Source organism: Mobula birostris, chromosome 9, assembly GCF_030028105.1.
Source record: "Mobula birostris isolate sMobBir1 chromosome 9, sMobBir1.hap1, whole genome shotgun sequence".
NCBI classification, from domain to species: Eukaryota; Metazoa; Chordata; class Chondrichthyes; order Myliobatiformes; family Myliobatidae; genus Mobula; species Mobula birostris.
In genome coordinates, this window is record NC_092378.1 from 117,568,482 (window position 1) to 117,588,053 (window position 19,572).

Here is a 19,572-nt window from a genome sequence, read left to right on the forward strand (position 1 = left end):
GGATCAGTGATGGCTATAATCATATGTGACCTACTTATTTATTTATGTGTTTACTTATTTTTTCTTTCTCTCCTCAGTTTTAATCGTATAGACATCCCTCCTTATGAGTCTTATGAAAAGCTTTATGAGAAATTGTTGACAGCTGTTGAAGAGACATGTGGCTTTGCAGTTGAGTGAAATACGTGAGTGCTTTTGAAGTTGATAGGAACACTACAGAAACGAAGTTCTGCAAGCATCATGATGAGCAACGCACTATGTAACAGAGAACTAACAATTTACTCACATGATTGCTTTAACTTACAAATGATATAATGACGCTGATCACTCAAAAACAGAAAGGCAGTAAGATTTCTTAAAGAGGAAACTAGGAAGCTCACAAATGAAGAAGAAACTGAATCTGTTTAACAGAAAAATGGACCTGTTTCAGTTGTATCATACATTTTAAGTTGTATGCTTGAAACTTTATTTCAAAAACTTTGCACAGTAAACAAAGACAGATCCTTGCACATTTCACTTATTTCCTTATTCCTTTAACCAATTACCCAGCCATGAGTCTCAAAAATGTGGTCCAACAGAAATTTTTCATTCTTCCAAAATCTGAAACTGACGTTTAAAAATACTGGATGCTAAACTAGAAATAGTTCTTTTTCTAGCTTGAGTATTTTTTTTATTAACTCTCATCACAGACAGTAACTATACGGTGCGTTTTAATCAAATCAGATTATTTTTATCTATATTTTGTTAAAAGAATTGTAATCCTCCACAATGAATAACTGTTTTTAGGAATATTTACTAATATATTTACAAAGAAAACCTGAACATCTGTTCTAATGTGATGAACCCTTTAATACTGCAATCATGTTTTGGCTTCAAAATTAAAATTGTAGTCATGTTGGAATGTTTGTTTTACAAATAGCTTGAGGTAAGGTATCCTATGTTATACTTTGAATTCAATTTCATAATGTGCATAAAATATCACCTTTTACAAAATTAATTTAAAATGAGAGCTGAATTTATGAAACCTGAAAATATCTTTCATTACTCAAAGGATTGGTCCAGTAATGTTCGGAAAAGTCCAGCATTGAAACAGCTAACAAAGGAAAATTGACAAACTTCGTTTGTAGCAGAGTTGATTGTTTCCCAGATTTATTTATTTTTGCTTTACATCTGGTTAGTCTTTAAATTTTCTTGTAATTCTTCTGGCACCTCACTATTTTGTCCTTGGCTCAGAATTTACAATAGCAGACACTCATGAAAGATTAACTGTGATGACAGCTTACTAACAAGAATTTACCAATAGGTTAAGCAGATAAATGAACAAATGTAAGTGTTGAGGTTTTACTATCACAACACTGTATCCATATTTTAACAGTTTTTGAAGTAGTTTTACCATTTGTTTCTGGATGTTGGATTAAAGTTATTTTTAATTAATATTGTGAACCCTTTTGGAAATCTGAATAAGAAAGAAAGGGCATTATTTAGACTGTTTTACTGCCTTAAACTTTAAAAAAAAAATCTGGAACTTTAAACAGAAGCAGTGTATAAATTGAAATCATTCATTGCTTCTATAACTTTTAGAAGCTATTTTCTTCAGCCCATTTTGAAGAGCCAGTATTCCTTTTGTTTCATTTGATGTTCAATGCTGCAAACACTCATGGAGGTGAACTTTTTAGGTGTTTGGTAACTCTGACCCAATATCCTGTCTGTTTTAATACCAGTAGTATATAGTTACAGTTTTGAGCAACATCAAGTTTACAATTCCTATGTGCCCTTTGACCTCTCCTGAAAATGTTACACATTTGCTCTGAAGATTCATTTTGAAGAAGCAGAATTTTGGTTTGCTTTATGATTTAGATGTAAGCAAAATTTCTGCATTTTCCAACATTCAGTCTTTAATTTAGTGAGACTGATGAGTTGAATAAGTGTAGCATAAATTCAGCTAGACTTAAAAATCATATTACACTTATTGATTTTATACAGTGAAGAACTAACTGGAATCATTAATCAAAGCAGCATTGAAATCAATATCCTTGTCTGAAATATTGGTTTTGTTTTCTGTATTTCTGGAGCAAAACTGAAGTCTCGGGTACTAAAGTTGGACAAACTGTATGGGGAAAAAACATCAGTACACTTACATTTGGTAGCCTGGAATGAGGATTTCATTTCCACTGATAGGACAAAAAAATGCAGATGCCAATATTTCAGCACAGATTTCAGAACCTATTTTGAATGTAAAAGTGATATATAATTATGAGAGCTTGTCAACAATGTTATTTCTCATACCGTTAGACTTAAGAAAGGTTTCCTTCTATCTTTATTAGTATATAGTGCTTAAGCAACTATTACATCTATAATTTGCCCTAATTTATATAATTTAATGTGGTTTCCAAACAAAAATATTTTAACTTTTAATTTTTTTATAGCTGTTGAAACAACATATTCTCATACTAAATTTAATCTTTGTAGTAGGCATAGTAGGTTTCTTTTGCTAATTCTGGTAAATTATGGAGACAAATAGAACAACTTTCTTTTTTGGCTTGAATTAGCAACACTAGAAAATAATGCCATGTGAATGATTACTATGTTCTTTTCAAATTTATGAATTTCCTTTAGGTAACTTTTTAATTTGGGAAACGGGTAATTGTTTAATATAAAGTTAATCACTGGGTACTCAAGTTAATTTTCCAAATTAAGCATGCTGAATTGCACATTACCAGTAAGTTCCTCTAGTATGAAGTTCAAAAAGAATACAAATACTCAGAAATCTGAGGAAGCATCATAGTTTATAAAACATTTAAATTGATACTAAATGTTAGGATATAACAATTTTTCTGTCAACTTTAAACTCAATATTTGATCTATTACTTCAGAAATATATGAGTGATCTGAAAATGGATTTCCCTATTTTAAAAATTGTGCTGCAAAGAATATTCTTTTACTTTTACCACTACCTTAAGAAAACATGCTAAATCTATGGGATTAGTAAGACTAAACACTACGTTATGCAACTTCAGTCCAGGAGCTGGGATTTCTTTGTAAAGTTTCAATTATATTGCCACCTTTGTTGTGTAGAAATGTAGGTCCATGCATTTCTTTGTAGAATTAGGATATTGCATGTTGCAAATACCCTAATATCAACAGCGTAATTGTTTTCATATGCACAAGTATTTTTGTTCTGTTTATTCTGCAGTGAGATAGAGAATTCCTTACAAAAATATAAAATACACCCATTTATTCTTCCATATGAATGCAATTGCATCATAAATACCACAGAATGACTTTTTTGCAAATTTTAAAATAAGGTAAGGCGATTTGCAAAAAGTTCTCTATAGTAAGCTTTGGAAGAAAACAAAAGTTAGCAGAATTCGCAGCCTATTTTTCTGAAATATTTATTAAATCCTAATACAAATATTGAAACAGCCTTTACTTTAAAAAGTAAGATTTTAATTCTGGAGTTTAAGTTAAATCTAGGATTATGCTACTTTGTTCGGTCAACCATAGCCATTTGGGCAAGCCATTTACAGGATCCACAATGATGTAAATGATTTGAACATTTAACATTGCACTTTAAATTGAAAACTAATTATCCAGTGCTCCTAAATGTAAGCTATGACTGCAGTACTTCAAATTAGCAGTTATATACAGAATTCCATGTATACTAACTTAGCAGAGAAGGGGAAATTATTATGGAATTCTTCAACTAAATAGTAATCAACGACAAAGAAATATTTGGACATAGTATTCTAGTTAACTACACGATAAATATAAAGACAGCAAGACCATAAAAGCAAACGCCCTTTTAATATGTTGCTTTTTATAGAATAGATAATGTGTTTCCATTTGAATTGCATGCATTACAGAACACAGTATTTTGGTGAGGATATGGAATAAATGCAACTTACACAGCCATCATTCTGTTAGGAATGGGAGAGAAATTGGAGAACATATTTCAAGACCGACAAATTTCATTTTTTTTCTAAATTTGTTTATCTCCAGCCCATGGCAAAATAACACTGGCCTTCCAAAATATTTGAAATTGGAAATCCTTTAGTATAATTTTACAAAATATTTAGCCCAAACCTACAATTCTGTGGCGCCTTTCATGACACCAGATGCCGAGAAAGTGTATTTTAGCCAGTAAGCAATCTAACTTGTCACAACAATTGTAGGATATAAAAGTCAGTTTGCTCCTGAAACAAAATAGAAAAAATATGTAGATAATATTTTGTAATGCTGGAAATATGGAGCAGATCAGGCAGCATTTATGGAGAAGTTTGAGGTTACCTGAACTGTAACAGTCACACACATCAGATCGGTTTATCTAAGCAGTAATTTTTCTTGAATATGGAATGAGTACATTGTGAGACCTGATCCGATTTCTCTTTTTAATTTATTGTTGCATATGGGACAACAATGGACTGGATCTAAAAAAAACAGACATTTTTTCATGTAGTTGATGCAGTGCAAACACAACTTGTCAATTATAATGAATAATTATCTCCAAACCTTCATTGTAGAGATTTTTCACATTTATTATCAAAACCCAAAATTTGCACAAAAGAAACCATTGTCAGAATTGAATTGGTGGTAATAGAAGAGGAGAGGAGGTAATTTTCCCAGTTGTTGGTGCTAAATATTGCTCTCTTGAAATAAAAATGTCATGCTGATTGAACTTTTTGTTTTGGATGAATATTTTCATCTGACTATGGCAATGTTGCCATTACTTGCTTTTAAAATTGATTTTTCAGCACACAATGTTATTACTTGCTAATCTTCAATTATTTTTAAAAGGCTTGTGTGGAAATTTATTTTGGACGTGCTTTCTCCTCAAACATTGAGACACAAAATTTAATGTTTTTATTATAATAATACAGAAGTTATTGTATTTTAACACTGGTATTATTCTCCATGTTTGGGTAAGAGAAACAATCGTGTTTTATTTTCTTATGTTCCTCCCTGTAAATTGTATTTAGTGGAATGGGGTGAGTCAAAGAAATAAATTAGATGTGGTAAAACCTGGCTAGAGATAAGTAATCTTAACTCTTACTGCTTTCTGTATTCTCCATGATGCATCTAAACTTGACATTTTATTAATTGAAACTGATATGGTTAGGTAATAATTCTACTTGTCAACAAAATTAGATTACTCTGAGGATAAAATATGTATCTTTTATGACATTTGAAAGCTTCATGAACATATAGTATTTTTGGGCATTTCTTGCATATACATACTTCTGTCCCAATGATAATATGATGTCCCAGTTTTAATGATGAAGTGGATCACCGGAACCAAAACAGAGAATTCATGTGCCTCAGCTGTAATTTTTCTGCCATTAACATTATTGAAGTGCTATAGGAAGACATGAGATATATTCCTCTCTATTCATTCCTGCATTGATGTGAAGAAATAACTTGTTTGGGGAAAGATCCATTGACCCACTAAAATAGCTCTTAGCAGTGCTGCCATTAATTGCAATAGGCATTTTCTTCCCTTATCAACGCTGTAAAATTTCGGCTGTGTATTGGTTATTGTAAATTATAATGACATGCAAATGATAAGCCGGGAAGAATGGAGCAAGATCTGAACGTGTAAATATTGTGCCACAATTTGAAGTAACTGGCTTACTTTTTTACCCCTCAGAGTAGTAGTGGCCTGACTATATTTATATGGTTATTTCTGTGAAATTATGGCATAGTTGGAGCAGTAAGGGGAAATGAAGGGAAAAGCTAATTCTGGACTTAATGTAAGAGATTGCTAAATTGAGGAAATAGGATGTTCATTTCCACTAACAGGTTCTTTATATCACTTAATCAATTCAGTTTATTTTTTTGTGCGATTTAAATTGCTGAAGTTAATACCTTACCACGTAGTTCGGATCTATGCTGGTAGATTGCTTACTACTGAAACTGACTGGCAAAGTGGTGTGATATGCATAAGTAGTCATGGTGAAAGCCCATTGAAGATAATTATTTTAAAGCTACTTTTAATCCTTTGGTTGTCCAATATATTACAGTAGCATTGCAAAATACGATATCTCACTGTACTGATCTGGAGATCTTGCTTTCATAATTCAGGATTAAGGAAAATGGCTGTGTAATGTGTAATAACCCTCAAGTTTTCTAATGTGTCTCCTAAATTTGTATTGTGACAGAAATATTACTGCAATAATCATAGCTTAATAATTACTCGATGATGCAGTTTTACGCGGCCCTTATTTCACTTTTCCCTTCTTGTAATATTGAAAACAAAAAGTGCCATTTCCTATATAACCTGCAGTTGTGTAGCTCTTTTGCCATTTGTTACAATATTATATATACACCGAGGTCGTCTGGTAACTGCAGAAATTACCCACATGAGTTAGAGGTTCTACACTGACTTTTGTGGGCTTTTTTGGAATTATTTTTTTAAAAGATTGAAGATAACACTCCTGAAGGTAAAAGCGCTGTAATAGTCAAAAGGTTCAGAGCTGCTTTTCTCCTATCTTGAAACACATCTGTCTTTTATCTAAGAGATCTGTCCTTTTTATTTTCTGTAATAAGCTTACTTTTGCAAATTGAATTGTTTTGATGAATATTTATTAATTAGTAATTAATCTGAGGAAAATTATTGCTGTATTAACTTTTTCATTGTTGCTGCTAAAGTCCTTTAGCATCAGTTTTGTCGTGAACAGTGTATAAATTTTTTGTTTTAACTGTGAATTGGGGTATTTTTTATTATTGATGGTATTGAATGAGGTATGGAGTGAATTTGATGGCTAGTAATTGAGTAGGATGTTGGACTCAAAGCCACGTTCATTTTTGTTACATGCAATAAAATTTGAACTTTAAATATCTGTGCTAATTTGAATTTTTTGCTTGATCTTAATGCTTTTAAGTCAACATACCTGAACAAAGCATGTCTTAGAATGAAGTAAACAAATTGAAAAATCTGATTAATTTTATTTTCAACTAAGTTTAAGTATGTTTTTCATTGACAAATTTAATATTGCAAATCAATAAATATAGATTTGGAAGGCTATTGTCATTTTAACATATGTGGAATTAGAATGTACTTTTCCACATAATGGTACACAAGTTGATTTACTTCAGGAGTTTTTTCCCCTTGTCCTTTCTGCCAATCTGATCACTATTTATGCAGCCCCCAACAGAGCTTTTGTTGGACAAGGAAAGAGAATTTGTTCTTTGTTGTGTAGCAAGATGGAGCCAGTGAACCACAGCAATATTCTGTGTATTACATTCAAAATTTCTAAGTATAACTCGTGAACTTTTAACTTTAATGCATGAACTCTAGACAGTAATTATCTGGTAATTCAGAGAATCGCTGTTTATGAATCCAATTAAGTGTCTTGACCAGCATTAGGCCTAATTATATCAATAATTAGGTGACACGGACAGAACAAGTTCATGATGGAATGAGAATCTAAAGCTGTGATAATAGGCTGAAGGAGCCTAAGACAAACTCTTATAAATAGTGATCAGATTTGCAGATAGGACAAGGGGAAAAATTCCTAAAATATAATGTTAGACAAAAGCTCTACTGGGGGCTGCATGTGGCACCTCTGTTGCCTCAGGGCATAATAGTTGAGGACTAATTTTACTAGCAGCATTACAGCCTGGTATGGAAACACCCAATGCCCTTGAATGGAAAATCCTATATAAAAAATAGTGCATAGTGCATCATGGGTAAAGCCCTCCTCACTATTGAGCACATCTACACAAATTGTTGTCACAGGAAAGCAGCATTCATTATCACGGACTCCTACCACCCAGTTCATGCTCTGTTCTCACTGCTGCCATCAGGAAGAAGGGACAGGAACCTAAGAACTCACACCACCAGGTTCAGAAACAGTTATTTACCCTTCAACCATCAGGCTCTTGAACCAAAGGAGATAACTCAGCTTCACTTACCCTATCAGTGAAATGTTCCCACACTTAAGGACTCACATTCAAGGACTCTCAGCCTCATTTTCTCGAGATTGATTGCTTATTATTATTTCTTTCCTTTTGTATTTGCATAATTTGTTTTCTTTTGCACACTGGTTGAATGCCCAATTTGGTGTGGTCTTTCATTGATTCTATCATGGTTATTTCTATTATGGATTTATTGAGTATGCCTGGAAGAAGATGAATCTCGGGGTTGTATAGGGTAACATACTCTGATGATGAGTTTACTTTGAATTTGAACTTTGGTGAATTTAAGAACTGATTTGGCTGTTATACCAGGATTTGAGTAGTTTATGTTACAAACTCTTGCAAGATGTCTTTTGCTAACCTGGCAAGCTTCTTGTTAATCTGTGTCTGCTCCTCACAATATTTCCTACTCTTGACATCAACTCAGGCCTGAAAATTATCCAGTCTTACTGCATTCAAATTTTAATAGTTTCATTTTGCAATGCTGCAAAAGGAATTTGTGTCAGGAGATATCCTCAGTTTTGCCATATGATGGAAGGAAGGTGAAGGAGCTGAACATGCTTGACTAATGAACGACCCAGTAGAACTTCTGCGATGGTGCCCTCAGCTTGCATGATTGACCTCTAACAATCACAGCTATATTCCCATTTTCAGAAGTACAGCTCTAGCCAGTGGAGAGCATTCCTTTTGATTTCTACTGACTTCAGTGTACACAATCACAGAAAATTAATGTTACCAGAAGGGGGTCTTCAGTCTTTAGAGAAGCAACTAAATGCAGAGTCACAAGAATATTATTTAAGTAGAAGGAAAAAAGAAGACATGTGATTTTGAGAAAGTTCCAAAAGTTTCCACAAGCCTCTAATTGACAGAATGAGGTACAGACAATCATACTAAGTTGGACTATCTTGGACAAGGACTGGGATCTTCAGATGGAGACAAATCAATTAGACAGAGTGGACATGTTAATAGATGAAAAGTGAGAATTAAAGAAGAGATGATCTGGGGACATAATCATTCATAAGAGCAACATTAATAATTGTGTTGTGATCTGTAAAATGTCTTCAGCCAGATGAAGCTAAACCAACTGGGGATTTTGAAAATTAGAGATGAGGAAGACAGGACAATGAATTCTAACCATTAAAAAGGAATGAATAAGAAATTGTTGAAATTGCAGGGGCCCTGGCAGAAATATTTAAAATGTTGTTGTCTACAGGTGAGGTGCCAGAGGATTGGAGAGTGGCTCATGTTGTTCCGTTGTTTAAAAAAGGATCGAAAAGTAATCCGGGAAATTATAGGCCAGTAAGTTTAACGTCGGTAGTAGGTAAGTTATTGGAGGGAGTACTAAGAGACAGAATCTACAAACATTTGGATAGACAGGGACTTATTAGGGAGAGTCAACATGGCTTTGTGCATGGTAGGTCATATTTGACCAATCTATTGGAGTTTTTCGAGGAGGTTACCAGGAAAGTGGATGAAGGGAAGGCAGTGGATATTGGCTACATGGACTTCAGTAAGGCCTTTGACAAGGTCCCGCATGGGAGGTTAGTTAGGAAAATTCAGTCGCTAGGTATACATGGAGAGGTGGTAAATTGAATTAGACATTGGATCAATGGAAGAAGCCAAAGAGTGGTAGTACAGAATTGCTTCTCCGATTGGAGGCCTGTGACTAGTGGTGTGCCACAGGGATCAGTGCTGGGTCCATTGTTATTTGTCATCTATATCAATGATCTGGATGATAATGTGGTAAATTGAATCAGCAAATTTGCTGATGATACAAAGATTGGAGGTATAGTAGACAGTGAGGAAGGTTTTCAGAGCCTGCAGAGGGACTTGGACCAGCTGGAAAAATGGGCTGAAAAATGGCAGATGGAGTTTAATACAGACAAGTGTGAGGTATTGCACGTTGGAAGGACAAACCAAGGTAGAACATACAGGGTTAATGGTAAGGCACTGAGGAGTGCAGTGGAACAGAGGGATCTGAGAATACAGATACAAAATTCCCTAAAAGTGGTGTCACAGGTAGATAGGGTCGTAAAGAGAGCTTTTGGTACATTGGCCTTTATTAATCAAAGTATTGAGTATAAGAGCTGGAATGTTATGATGAGGTTGTACAAGGCATTGGTGAGGCCGAATCTGGAGTATTGTGTTCAGTTTTTGGTCACCAAATTACAAGAAGGATATAAATAAGGTTGAAAGAGTGCAGAGAAGGTTTACAAGGATGTTGCCAGGACTTGAGAAACTCAGTTACAGAGAAAGGTTGAATAGGTTAGGACTTTATTCCCTGGAGCGTAGAAGAATGAGGGGAGACTTGATAGAGGTATATAAAATTATGAAGAGTATAGATAGAGTGAATGCAAGCAGGCTTTTTCCACTGAGGCAAGGGGAGAAAAAAAACAGAGGACATAGGTTAAGGGTGAGGGGGGAAAAGTTTAAAGGGAACATTAGGGGAGGGCTTCTTCACACCAGAGAGTTGTGGGAGTATGGAATGAGCTGCCAGACAAGGTGGTAAATGTGGGTTCTTTTTTAACATTTAAGAATAAATTGGACAGATACATGGATGGGAGGTGTATGGAGGGATATGGTCCATGTGCAGGTCAGTGGGACTAGGCAGAAAATGGTTTGGCACAGCCAAGAAGGGCCAAAAGGCCTGTTTCTGTGCTGTAGTTTCTATGGTTTCTATGGTAAGAGTTTATGTAAGTGAAGCAATGAGATACTGGTATAGGTGGGAAATATAGCAAGAGTCAACAAGTACAGTGTTGGTAACTGACAAAAGATAGTGTTCAAGTAAATACAAAGGGCACATAATCTTCTGTACCACAAATATCTGAATTTCAGTTTACTTGCAAAAGTCAACAACTGATTAAAATCATACTTTATTCAGAAATGTAAATATTAGAAAATATAAAATAGGATGAGTGAGACTTTGAGGGTAATTAATTGGAGCAGCAGACACGTGGTAAAAGAAGGATGTCTTGATTTTGTCTATTTGACTTTAAGGAATTGGTTTATATGCTAACTCAGTATTGATAGTATGTGACAAAAGCTTCTTAAGTATTACGTCCGTTCATTTTTTAGATATTTTGATATTTTTAAAGGATCAGTACACAAAAACAGTATTAATTTAATGCCTTGTAGCTAAAATATGTCATGACGGTGGTCTGATGCATTTTTCGTGATTGTTTGAATAGCAAGCAAATCTCCCTAGAGCAAGGGGTTTAGATGGGGTGGAGTTTGTTAGGTGTGTTCAGGAAGGTTTCTTGACACAATATGTAGATAAGCCTACGAGAGGAGAGGCTGTACTTGATTTGGTATTGGGAAATGAACTTGGTCAGGTGTCAGATCTCTCAGTGGGAGAGCATTTTGGAGATGGTGATCATAATTCTATCTCTCTTACCATAGCATTGGAGAGAGATAGGACTAGACAAGTTAGAAAAGCATTTAATTGGAGTAAGGGGAATTATGAGGCTATCAGGAAATGAGGTTTAAATTGGAAACGTTCTCAGGGAAAAGTACATTAGAAATGTGGCAAATATTCAGGGGATAATTGTGTGGAGTTCTGCATAGGTACCTTCCAATGAGACAGGGAAGTTATGCTAGGGTACAGGAACTGTGGTGTACAAAGGCTGTAATAAAACTAGTCAAGAAGAAAAGAAAAGTTTACAAAAGGTTCAGAGAGCTAGGTAATGTTAGAGATCTAGAAGATTATAAGGCTAATTGGAAGGAGCTTAAGAAGGAAATTCGGAGAGTCAGAATGGGCCATGAGAAGGTGTTGGTGGGCAGGATTAAGGAAAACCCCAAGGCATTCTACAAGTATGTGAAGAGCAAGAGGATAAGATGTGAAAAAATAAGGCCTACCAAGTGTGACAGTGGGAAAGTGTGTATGGAACTGGAGGAAATAGCAGAGGTACTTAATGAATACTTTACTTCAGTATTCACTATGGAAAAGGATCTTGGTGATTGTAGTGATGACTTGCAGCAGACTGAAAAGCTTGAGCATGTAGATATTAAGAAAGAGGATGTGCTGGAACTTTTGGAAAGCATAAAGTTGGATAAGTCGCCGGGACTAGATGAGATGTGCCCCAGGCTACTGTGGGAGGCGAGGAAGGAGATTGCTGAGCTTCTGGCAATGATCTTTGCATCATCAATGGGGATGAGAGAGGTTCCGGAGGATTGGAGGGTTGCGGATGTTGTTCCTTTATTTAAGAAAGGGAGTAGAGATAGCCCAGGATATTATAGACCAGTGAGTCTTACTTCAGTGGTTGGTAAGTTGTTGGAGAAGATCCTGAGAGGCAGGATTTATGAACATTTGGAGAGGTATAATATGATTAGGAATAGTCAGCATGGCTTTGTCAAGGGCAGGTCATGCCTTACGAGCCTGATTGAATTTTCTGAGGATGTGACTAAACACATTGACGAAGGAAGAGCAGTAGATGTAGTGTATATGAATTTCAGCAAGGCATTTGACAAGGTACCACATGCAAGGCTTATTGAGAAAATAAGGAGGCATGGAATCCAAGGGGACATTGCTTTGTGGATCCAGAACTGGCTTGCCCACAGAGGGCAAAGAGTGTTGTGGACGGGTCATATTCTGCATGGACCAACCAGGTGTGAGCCACGGTGGCAGGGCCTCCGGCACTGAGTCTGACCCTGTGGTGCAGAAGGGTGGGACGGAGAAGAGGAGAGCTGTCGTCACTGGAGACTCTATAGTCAGGGGAGCAGAGAGGAGATTTTGTGGACGTGAGAAGGACACCCGCATGGTTTGTTGCCTCCCGGGTGCCAGGGTCCGGGATGTCTCTGACCGGGTGCACGACATCCTGGTACGGAGAGGGAAAGCAACCAGAAGTCGTGATACATATTGGGACCAACGACATAGGCAGGAAGAGGGATGAGGTTCTGAAGTGTGAGTTTCAGGAATTAGGCAGAAGGCTGAAGAACAGGACCTCGAGGGTGACGTTCTCAGGATTGCTGCCAGTGCTACGTGACAGAGATGGTAAGAATTGGAGGAGATGGCAGTTGAATGTGTGGCTGAGGAGTTGGTACAGGGAGCAGGGTTTTAGATTTTTAGATCATTAAGATCTCTTCTGGGGAAGGTGGGACCTGTACAGATTGGATGGGTTGCATCTGAACTCAAGGGGGAACAATATCCTTGCAGGTAGGTTTGCTAGCATGGTTCGGAGGGTTTAAACTAATTTGCGAGGGAGATGGGACCCAGAGCGATAGAGCAGTGAAAGAAGTGCATGGAGTAAAGCCAGATCTAACATACAGAGAGGCTTTGAGGAAAGAGAAGCAGAATAAATGGTGTAAAGACAGTAAGGTAGAAGGGCTGAAATGTGTGTACCTCAATGCAAGAAGCATCAGGAACAAAGGTGATGAACTGAGAGCTTGGATACATACATGAAATTATGATGTAGTGGCTATTACAGAGACTTGGCTGGCACCAGGGCAGGAATGGATTCTCAATATTCCTGGATTTCAGTGCTTTAAAAGGGATAGAGAGGGCGGAGAAAGGGTGGATAATGTAGCAGGATCCTCTTTTGAGTCAATATGCGTGGAAGTCAGGAACAGGAAGGGAGCAGTTACTCTACTGGGGGTATTCTATAGGCCCCCTGGTAGCAGCAGAGATACAGAGGAGCAGATTGGGAGGCAGATTGTGGAAAGGTGCAAAAATAACAGGGTTGTTGTCATGGGTGACTTTAACTTCCCTAAAATTGATTGGCACCTGATTAGTTCCAAGGGTTTAGATGGGACAGAATTTGTTAAGTGTGTCCAGGATGGATTCCTGTCACAGTATGTGGACAGGCCGACCAGGGGGAATGCCATACTAGATCTAGTACTAGGTAATGAACCGGGTCAGGTGACAGATCTCTCAGTGGGTGAGCATCTGGGGGTCAGTGACCACCGCTCCCTGGCCTTTATAATTATCATGGAAAAGGATAGAATCAAAGAGGACAAGAGCACTTTTTAATTGGGGAAAGGCAAATTATGAGGCTATAAGGCTAGAACTTGTGGGTGTGAATTGGGATGATGTTTTTGCAGGGAAATGTACTATGGACATGTGGTCGATGTTTAGAGATCTCTTGCAGGATGTAAGGGATAAATTTGTCCCGGTGAGGAAGATAATGAATGGTAGGGTGAAGGAACCATGGGTGACAAGTGAGGTGGAAAATCTAGTCAGGAAGAAAAAGGCAGCATACATGAGGTTTAGGAAGCAAGGATCAGCTGGGTCTATTGAGGAATATAGGGAAGCAAGAAAGGAGCTTAAGAAGGGGCTGAGAAGAGCAAGAAGGGGGCATGAGAATGCCTTGGCGAGTAGGGTAAAGGAAAACCCCAAGGCATTCTTCAAATATGTGGAGGAAAAAAGGATGACAGGAGTGAAGGCAGGACCGATTAGAGATAAAGGTGGGAAGATGTGCCTGGAGGCTGTGGAAGTGAGCGAGGTCCTCAATGAATACTTCTCTTCGGTATTCACCAATGAGAGGGAACTTGATGATGGTGAGGACAATATGAGTGAGGTTGATGTTCTGGAGCATGCTGATGTTAAGGGAGAGGAGGTGTTGGAGATGTTAAAATACATTAGGACAGATAAGTCCCCGGGGCCTGACAGAATATTCCCCAGGCTGCTCCACAAGGCAAGAGAAGAGATTGCTGAGCCTCTGGCTAGGATCTTTATGCCCTCGTTGTCCACTGGAATGGTACCGGAGGATTGGAGGGAGGCGAATGTTGTTCCCTTGTTCAAAAAAGGTAGTAGGGATAGTCTGGGTAATTATAGACCAGTGAGCCTTACGTCTGTGGTGGAAAAGCTGTTGGAAAAGATTCTTAGAGATAGGATCTATAGGCATTTAGAGAATCATGGTCTGATCAGGGACAGTCAGCATGGCTTAATGAAGGGCAGATCGTGTCTAACAAGCTTGATAGAGTTCTTTGAGGAGGTGACCAGGCATATAGATGAGGGTAGTGCAGTGGATGTGATCTATATGGATTTTAGTATGGCATTTGACAAGGTTCGACACGGTAGGCTTATTCAGAAAGTTAGAAGGCATGGGATCCAGTGGATTCAGAATTGGCTTGCCTGCAGAAGGCAGAGGGTGGTGGTGGAGGGAGTACATTCAGTTTGGAAGATTGTGACTAGTGGTGTCCCACAAGGATCTGTTCTGGGACCTCTACTTTTCGTGATTTTTATTAACGACCTGGATGTTGGGGTAGAAGGGTGGGTTGGCAAGTTTGCAGACGACACAAAGGCTGGTGGTGTTGTAGATAGTGTAGAGGATTGTCAAAGATTGCAGAGAGACATTGATAGGATGCAGAAGTGGGCTGAGAAGTGGCAGATGGAGTTCAACCCGGAGAAATGTGAGGTGGTACACTTTGGAAGGACAAACTCCAAGGCAGAGTACAAAGTAAATGGCAGGATACTTGGTAGTGTGGAGGAGCAGAGGGATCTCGGGGTACATGTCGACAGATCCCTGAAAGTTGCCTCACAGGTAAATAGGGTAGTTAAGAAAGCTTATGGGGTGTTAGCTTACATTAGTCGAGGGATAGAGTTTAAGAGTCGCAATGTGATGATGCAGCTCTATAAAACTCTGGTTAGGCCACACTTGGAGTATTGTGTCCAGTTCTGGTCACCTCACTATAGGAAGGATGTGGAAGCATTGGAAAGGGTACAGAGAAGATTTACCAGGATGCTTCCTGGTTTAGAAAGTATGCATTATGATCAGAGATTAAGGGAGCTAGGGCTTTACTCTTTGGAGAGAAGGAGGATGAGAGGAGACATGATAGAGGTGTACAAGATAATAAGAGGAATAGATAGAGTGGAAGCCGGTGCCTGTTCCCCAGGGCACCACTGCTCAATACAAGAGGACATGGCTTTAAGGTAAGGGGTGGAAAGTTCAAGGGGGATATTAGAGGAAGGTTTTTTACTCAGAGAGTGGTTGGTGCGTGGAATGCACTGCCTGAGTCAGTGGTGGAGGCAGATACACTAGTGAAGTTTAAGAGACTACTAGACAGGTATATGAAGGAATCTAAGGTGGGGGCTTATATGGGAGGCAGGGTTTGAGTGTCAGCACAACATTGTGGGCCGAAGGGCCTGTACTGTGCTGTACTATTCTATGTTCTATGGAGGTCGGTCACCAGTAGAGTGCCTCAGAGATTTGTTCTGGGACCCTCACTCTTCGTGATTCTTACAAATGACCTGGATGAGGAAGTGGAGGGATGGGTTAGTAAGTTTGCTAATGACACAAAGGTTGGAGGTGTTGTGGATAGTGTGGAGGGCTGTCAGAAATTACAGCGGGACATTGATAGGATGCGAAACTGGGCTGAGAAGTGGCAGATGGAGTTCAACCCAGATAAGTGTGGTTCATTTTGGTAGGTCAAATATAATGACAGAATATAGTGTTAATGGTAAGACTCTTGGCCGTGTGGAGGATCAGAGGGATGTTGGGGTCCGAGTCCATAGGACACTCAAAGCAGCTCCGCAGGTTGACGCTGTGGTTAAGAAGATGTATGGTGTATTGGCCTTCATCAATCATGGAATTGAATTTAGGAGCCGAGAGGTAATGTTGCAGCTATATAGGACCCTGTTCAGACCCCACTTGGAGTACTGTGCTCAGTTCTGGTCACCTCACTACAGGAAGGGTGTGGAAGCCATAGAAAGGGTGCAGAGGAGATTTACAAGTATGTTGCCTGGATTGGGGAGCATTTCTTATGAGAATAAGTTGAGTGAACTCAGCCTTTTCTCCTTGGAGCGACGGAGGATGAGAGGTGACCTGATAGAGGTGTATAAGATGATGAGAGGCATTGATTGTGTGGATAGTCAAAGGCTTTTTCCCAGGGCTGAAATGGTTGCCACAAGAGGACACAGGTTTAAGGTGCTGGGGAGTAGGTACAGAGGAGATGTCAGGGGTAAGTTTTTTACTCAGAGAGTGGTGAGTGTGTGGAATGGGCTGCCGGCAACGGTGGTGGAGGCAGATACGATAGGGTCTTTTAAGAGACTTTTAGATAGGTACATGGAGTTTAGTAAAATAGAGGGCTATAGGTAAGCCGAGTAATTTCTAAGGTAGGGACATGTTCGGCACAACTCTGTGGGCCGAAGGGCCTGTATTGTGCTGTAGGTTTTCCATGTTTCAGTTTACTTGCTTGTCTACAAAACTCAACATTGATTCAGCATCAAATATTACTCAGGAATTTAATATACATTCAGTTGGCACTTCATTAGGTAGATGGGTGGAACCCAATGTGGTCATCTGCTACTGTAGCCCACACTGAAAAGAATTTCAGGATGTATATTGTATACATTTCTATGACATTAAATGTACCTATTGAAACCACTTCAAGGTTCAATGTATTGTGCATTCAGCGATGCTCTGTGCACCATTGTTATATCACATGGTTATTTGACTTACCGCTGCCTTCCTGTTAGCTTGGACCAATCTGATCATTCTCCCCTGACCTCTCTCATTAACAAGGTTTCTCTGCCCACAGAACTGCTGCTAACTATAGTTGTTTTGCACCATTCTCTGTAAACTCTGCATGAAAATCCCAAGGGGTCAGAATTTTCTGAAATAACTAAACCTCCCCAGTATGGCAACAATAATCATTCCATGGTCAAAGACACTTAGACCATACGTCTTCCCCATTCTGATGTTTGGTCGAACAACTGGTCCTTTTAACCATGTCTGCATGTTTCATGCATTGAGTTCCTGCTCCATGATTGACTGATCAGAAATTTACACTCATGAGCATGTGTACAAGTGTACCTAATTAAGTGGCCATTAAGTGGAAAGAAAATGTAAAAGGGGAGACATCAATTCAGCCACATCTTGTATACTTCTCCCATTTTAAACTTTCACCCAAATTGAAAACAATGATAGTTCATTAAAAGAGTATTTGCTTAAAATTAGTCTGTGATCTTTTCGTAGTAAATCACAAGTCCTTGAGTCTCCCTGTTGGCCAAGTTAGTGAGATCATTTTCTGAGACAACACACTGAGTTTGTTATATTATTTTAGTTGGGCTCTGCTTTGCATCTCTAAGGACAAAAACCAAATAAACAGGATTTCTGATTTACATAGGCACTGGGTGATGGTGAAAAATGTCTGCAGAGTTTGATTCAAAACCAAATCATATTAACTGTGATGCTCATTACAGTTGAGAATAGCTTGAAATACTATAGTTTGGACATGCGCATAAGAAATACCCACTTGTGACACCAGATGACTACAGCTACCCATGGAAAAGTCGAGGAATCCGAAAATCAACACCCAATGGCTGAAGCCATAAGTCTGCAAGTCTCTGAGGCCTGATGTCCGTGAGTTCAAGAGTGCACTGGAAACTGGAGGCAGTCTGTCCTGGGTCTGGAAGACTGTATGTTTGTGTGAGTAGGTGGGTCTGTGGGTGGGAGGGAAGAAAGGGGCTTGTTTTTTTGTAATTGTTTTGTTGCTACTGTTGTTGCTTGTGTTGTTCTGCTGAACAATGTAGGCATACTATGTTGGTGCAGAATGTGTGGAGACACTTGTGGACTATCCCAGCACAACATTAGGTTGTGTTGATTGTTAATCCAAACATTTCACTGTATATTTTGATGTACATGCGATTAATAAATGAATCAGAACTTGAAAACCTAATGTTATTAAGTATACAAAACAGCAAGATGATCTGTGGAAATAGGTGATTAACTGTTGGGGAGTACAGCAGGTTGGGTATCATCTGTGGAAGAAATAAACAGTCGCCATTTTGGGTTCACCAGCAACTTGGATGTGTGTTGCTTGAATTTCCAGCATCTGCAGAATTCCTGTTGTTTGCCATTTTGGGTTGAGAGCTTTCATCTGTGCAAATGATCTCAATGGGACAGTAAGAGCACAAAAGGGTGTCGTTGGGAAAGGTGCAAATGGGAATAAAAGATTTGCCAATGCTTGTGGTCTGAAAAATATGGTTGATAGACAAATGAAATAATTTAAAAGATAAACTCCACATCTGTATACTTGTTTATTAAATATTATTATCCTTCTCTGCAACTCTTTTTAATTGTGAAATGGTTTCTCAGTGCACTGCTCATTCCCAGAAGACTCTATTCTTTGGATTAATTCCTGTTGTATATCTTTTTTGAAGACTTTGTGGGGTTTGGCTTTTAGTTTTCAGATATTCTTTGTAATTGTTTGTCAGTAAGCATAGAGTACAGGGTTGATGCTTCTGATGCAGCAAACAAATTAATAAAGGCAAAGGTTTTGTAAGAAAGGTTTATGGATTCATTGAAATGCAGAATGAACAATTTCCATACCCAAAAAAGTATGGAATACCAAAAGTCAAATAGAGGATCTTCTGTTTGGGAGCATTCTTTCTTTGTTGCTGTCAAAATTTCTGCTCTGGGGTATCCAGAAAGTACAGGCTAACTTTATGTACTGGAATCCAGTTACTTTCCTTGAAGTCAATATACTGGTATTTAAAAGCAGAGTTAGATAGATCCTTTGTGTGTGTGTGGTGGCAATGTAGAGTGGCACATATGTTTTCTTTTATCCCATCGCTGTCAAATTCTCTGGCTGATTTCCTTTCCCCTGGACCTTCCTACATGATAATGATAGATCTCAAACTACAATAATCATGACCCTCCTGTAACCATGTTGTTTCTAAAGGTTGTCAGGAGGAGTTTCTCCACTGCTAGGTACCGTTCCTCA

General features: G+C 38.3%; 1 protein-coding gene across 7 annotated transcripts in view; it reads left to right on the forward strand.

Moving 5' to 3' along the window:
- Positions 1-19,572, forward strand: part of smurf1 (SMAD specific E3 ubiquitin protein ligase 1) — a 159,033-nt gene that overhangs the window by 139,005 nt on the left and 456 nt on the right. For 6 of the 7 annotated variants that reach the window (XM_072268675.1, XM_072268677.1, XM_072268680.1 and 3 more), the window contains one exon: positions 78-6,829. In XM_072268675.1, coding sequence (XP_072124776.1) covers positions 78-177 — 100 coding nt within the window. In that variant the 3' untranslated portion in view covers positions 178-6,829. Of the gene's footprint in view, positions 1-77; positions 6,830-19,572 lie in introns of those variants that run through there. The other variant, XM_072268676.1, reaches the window with a different exon arrangement.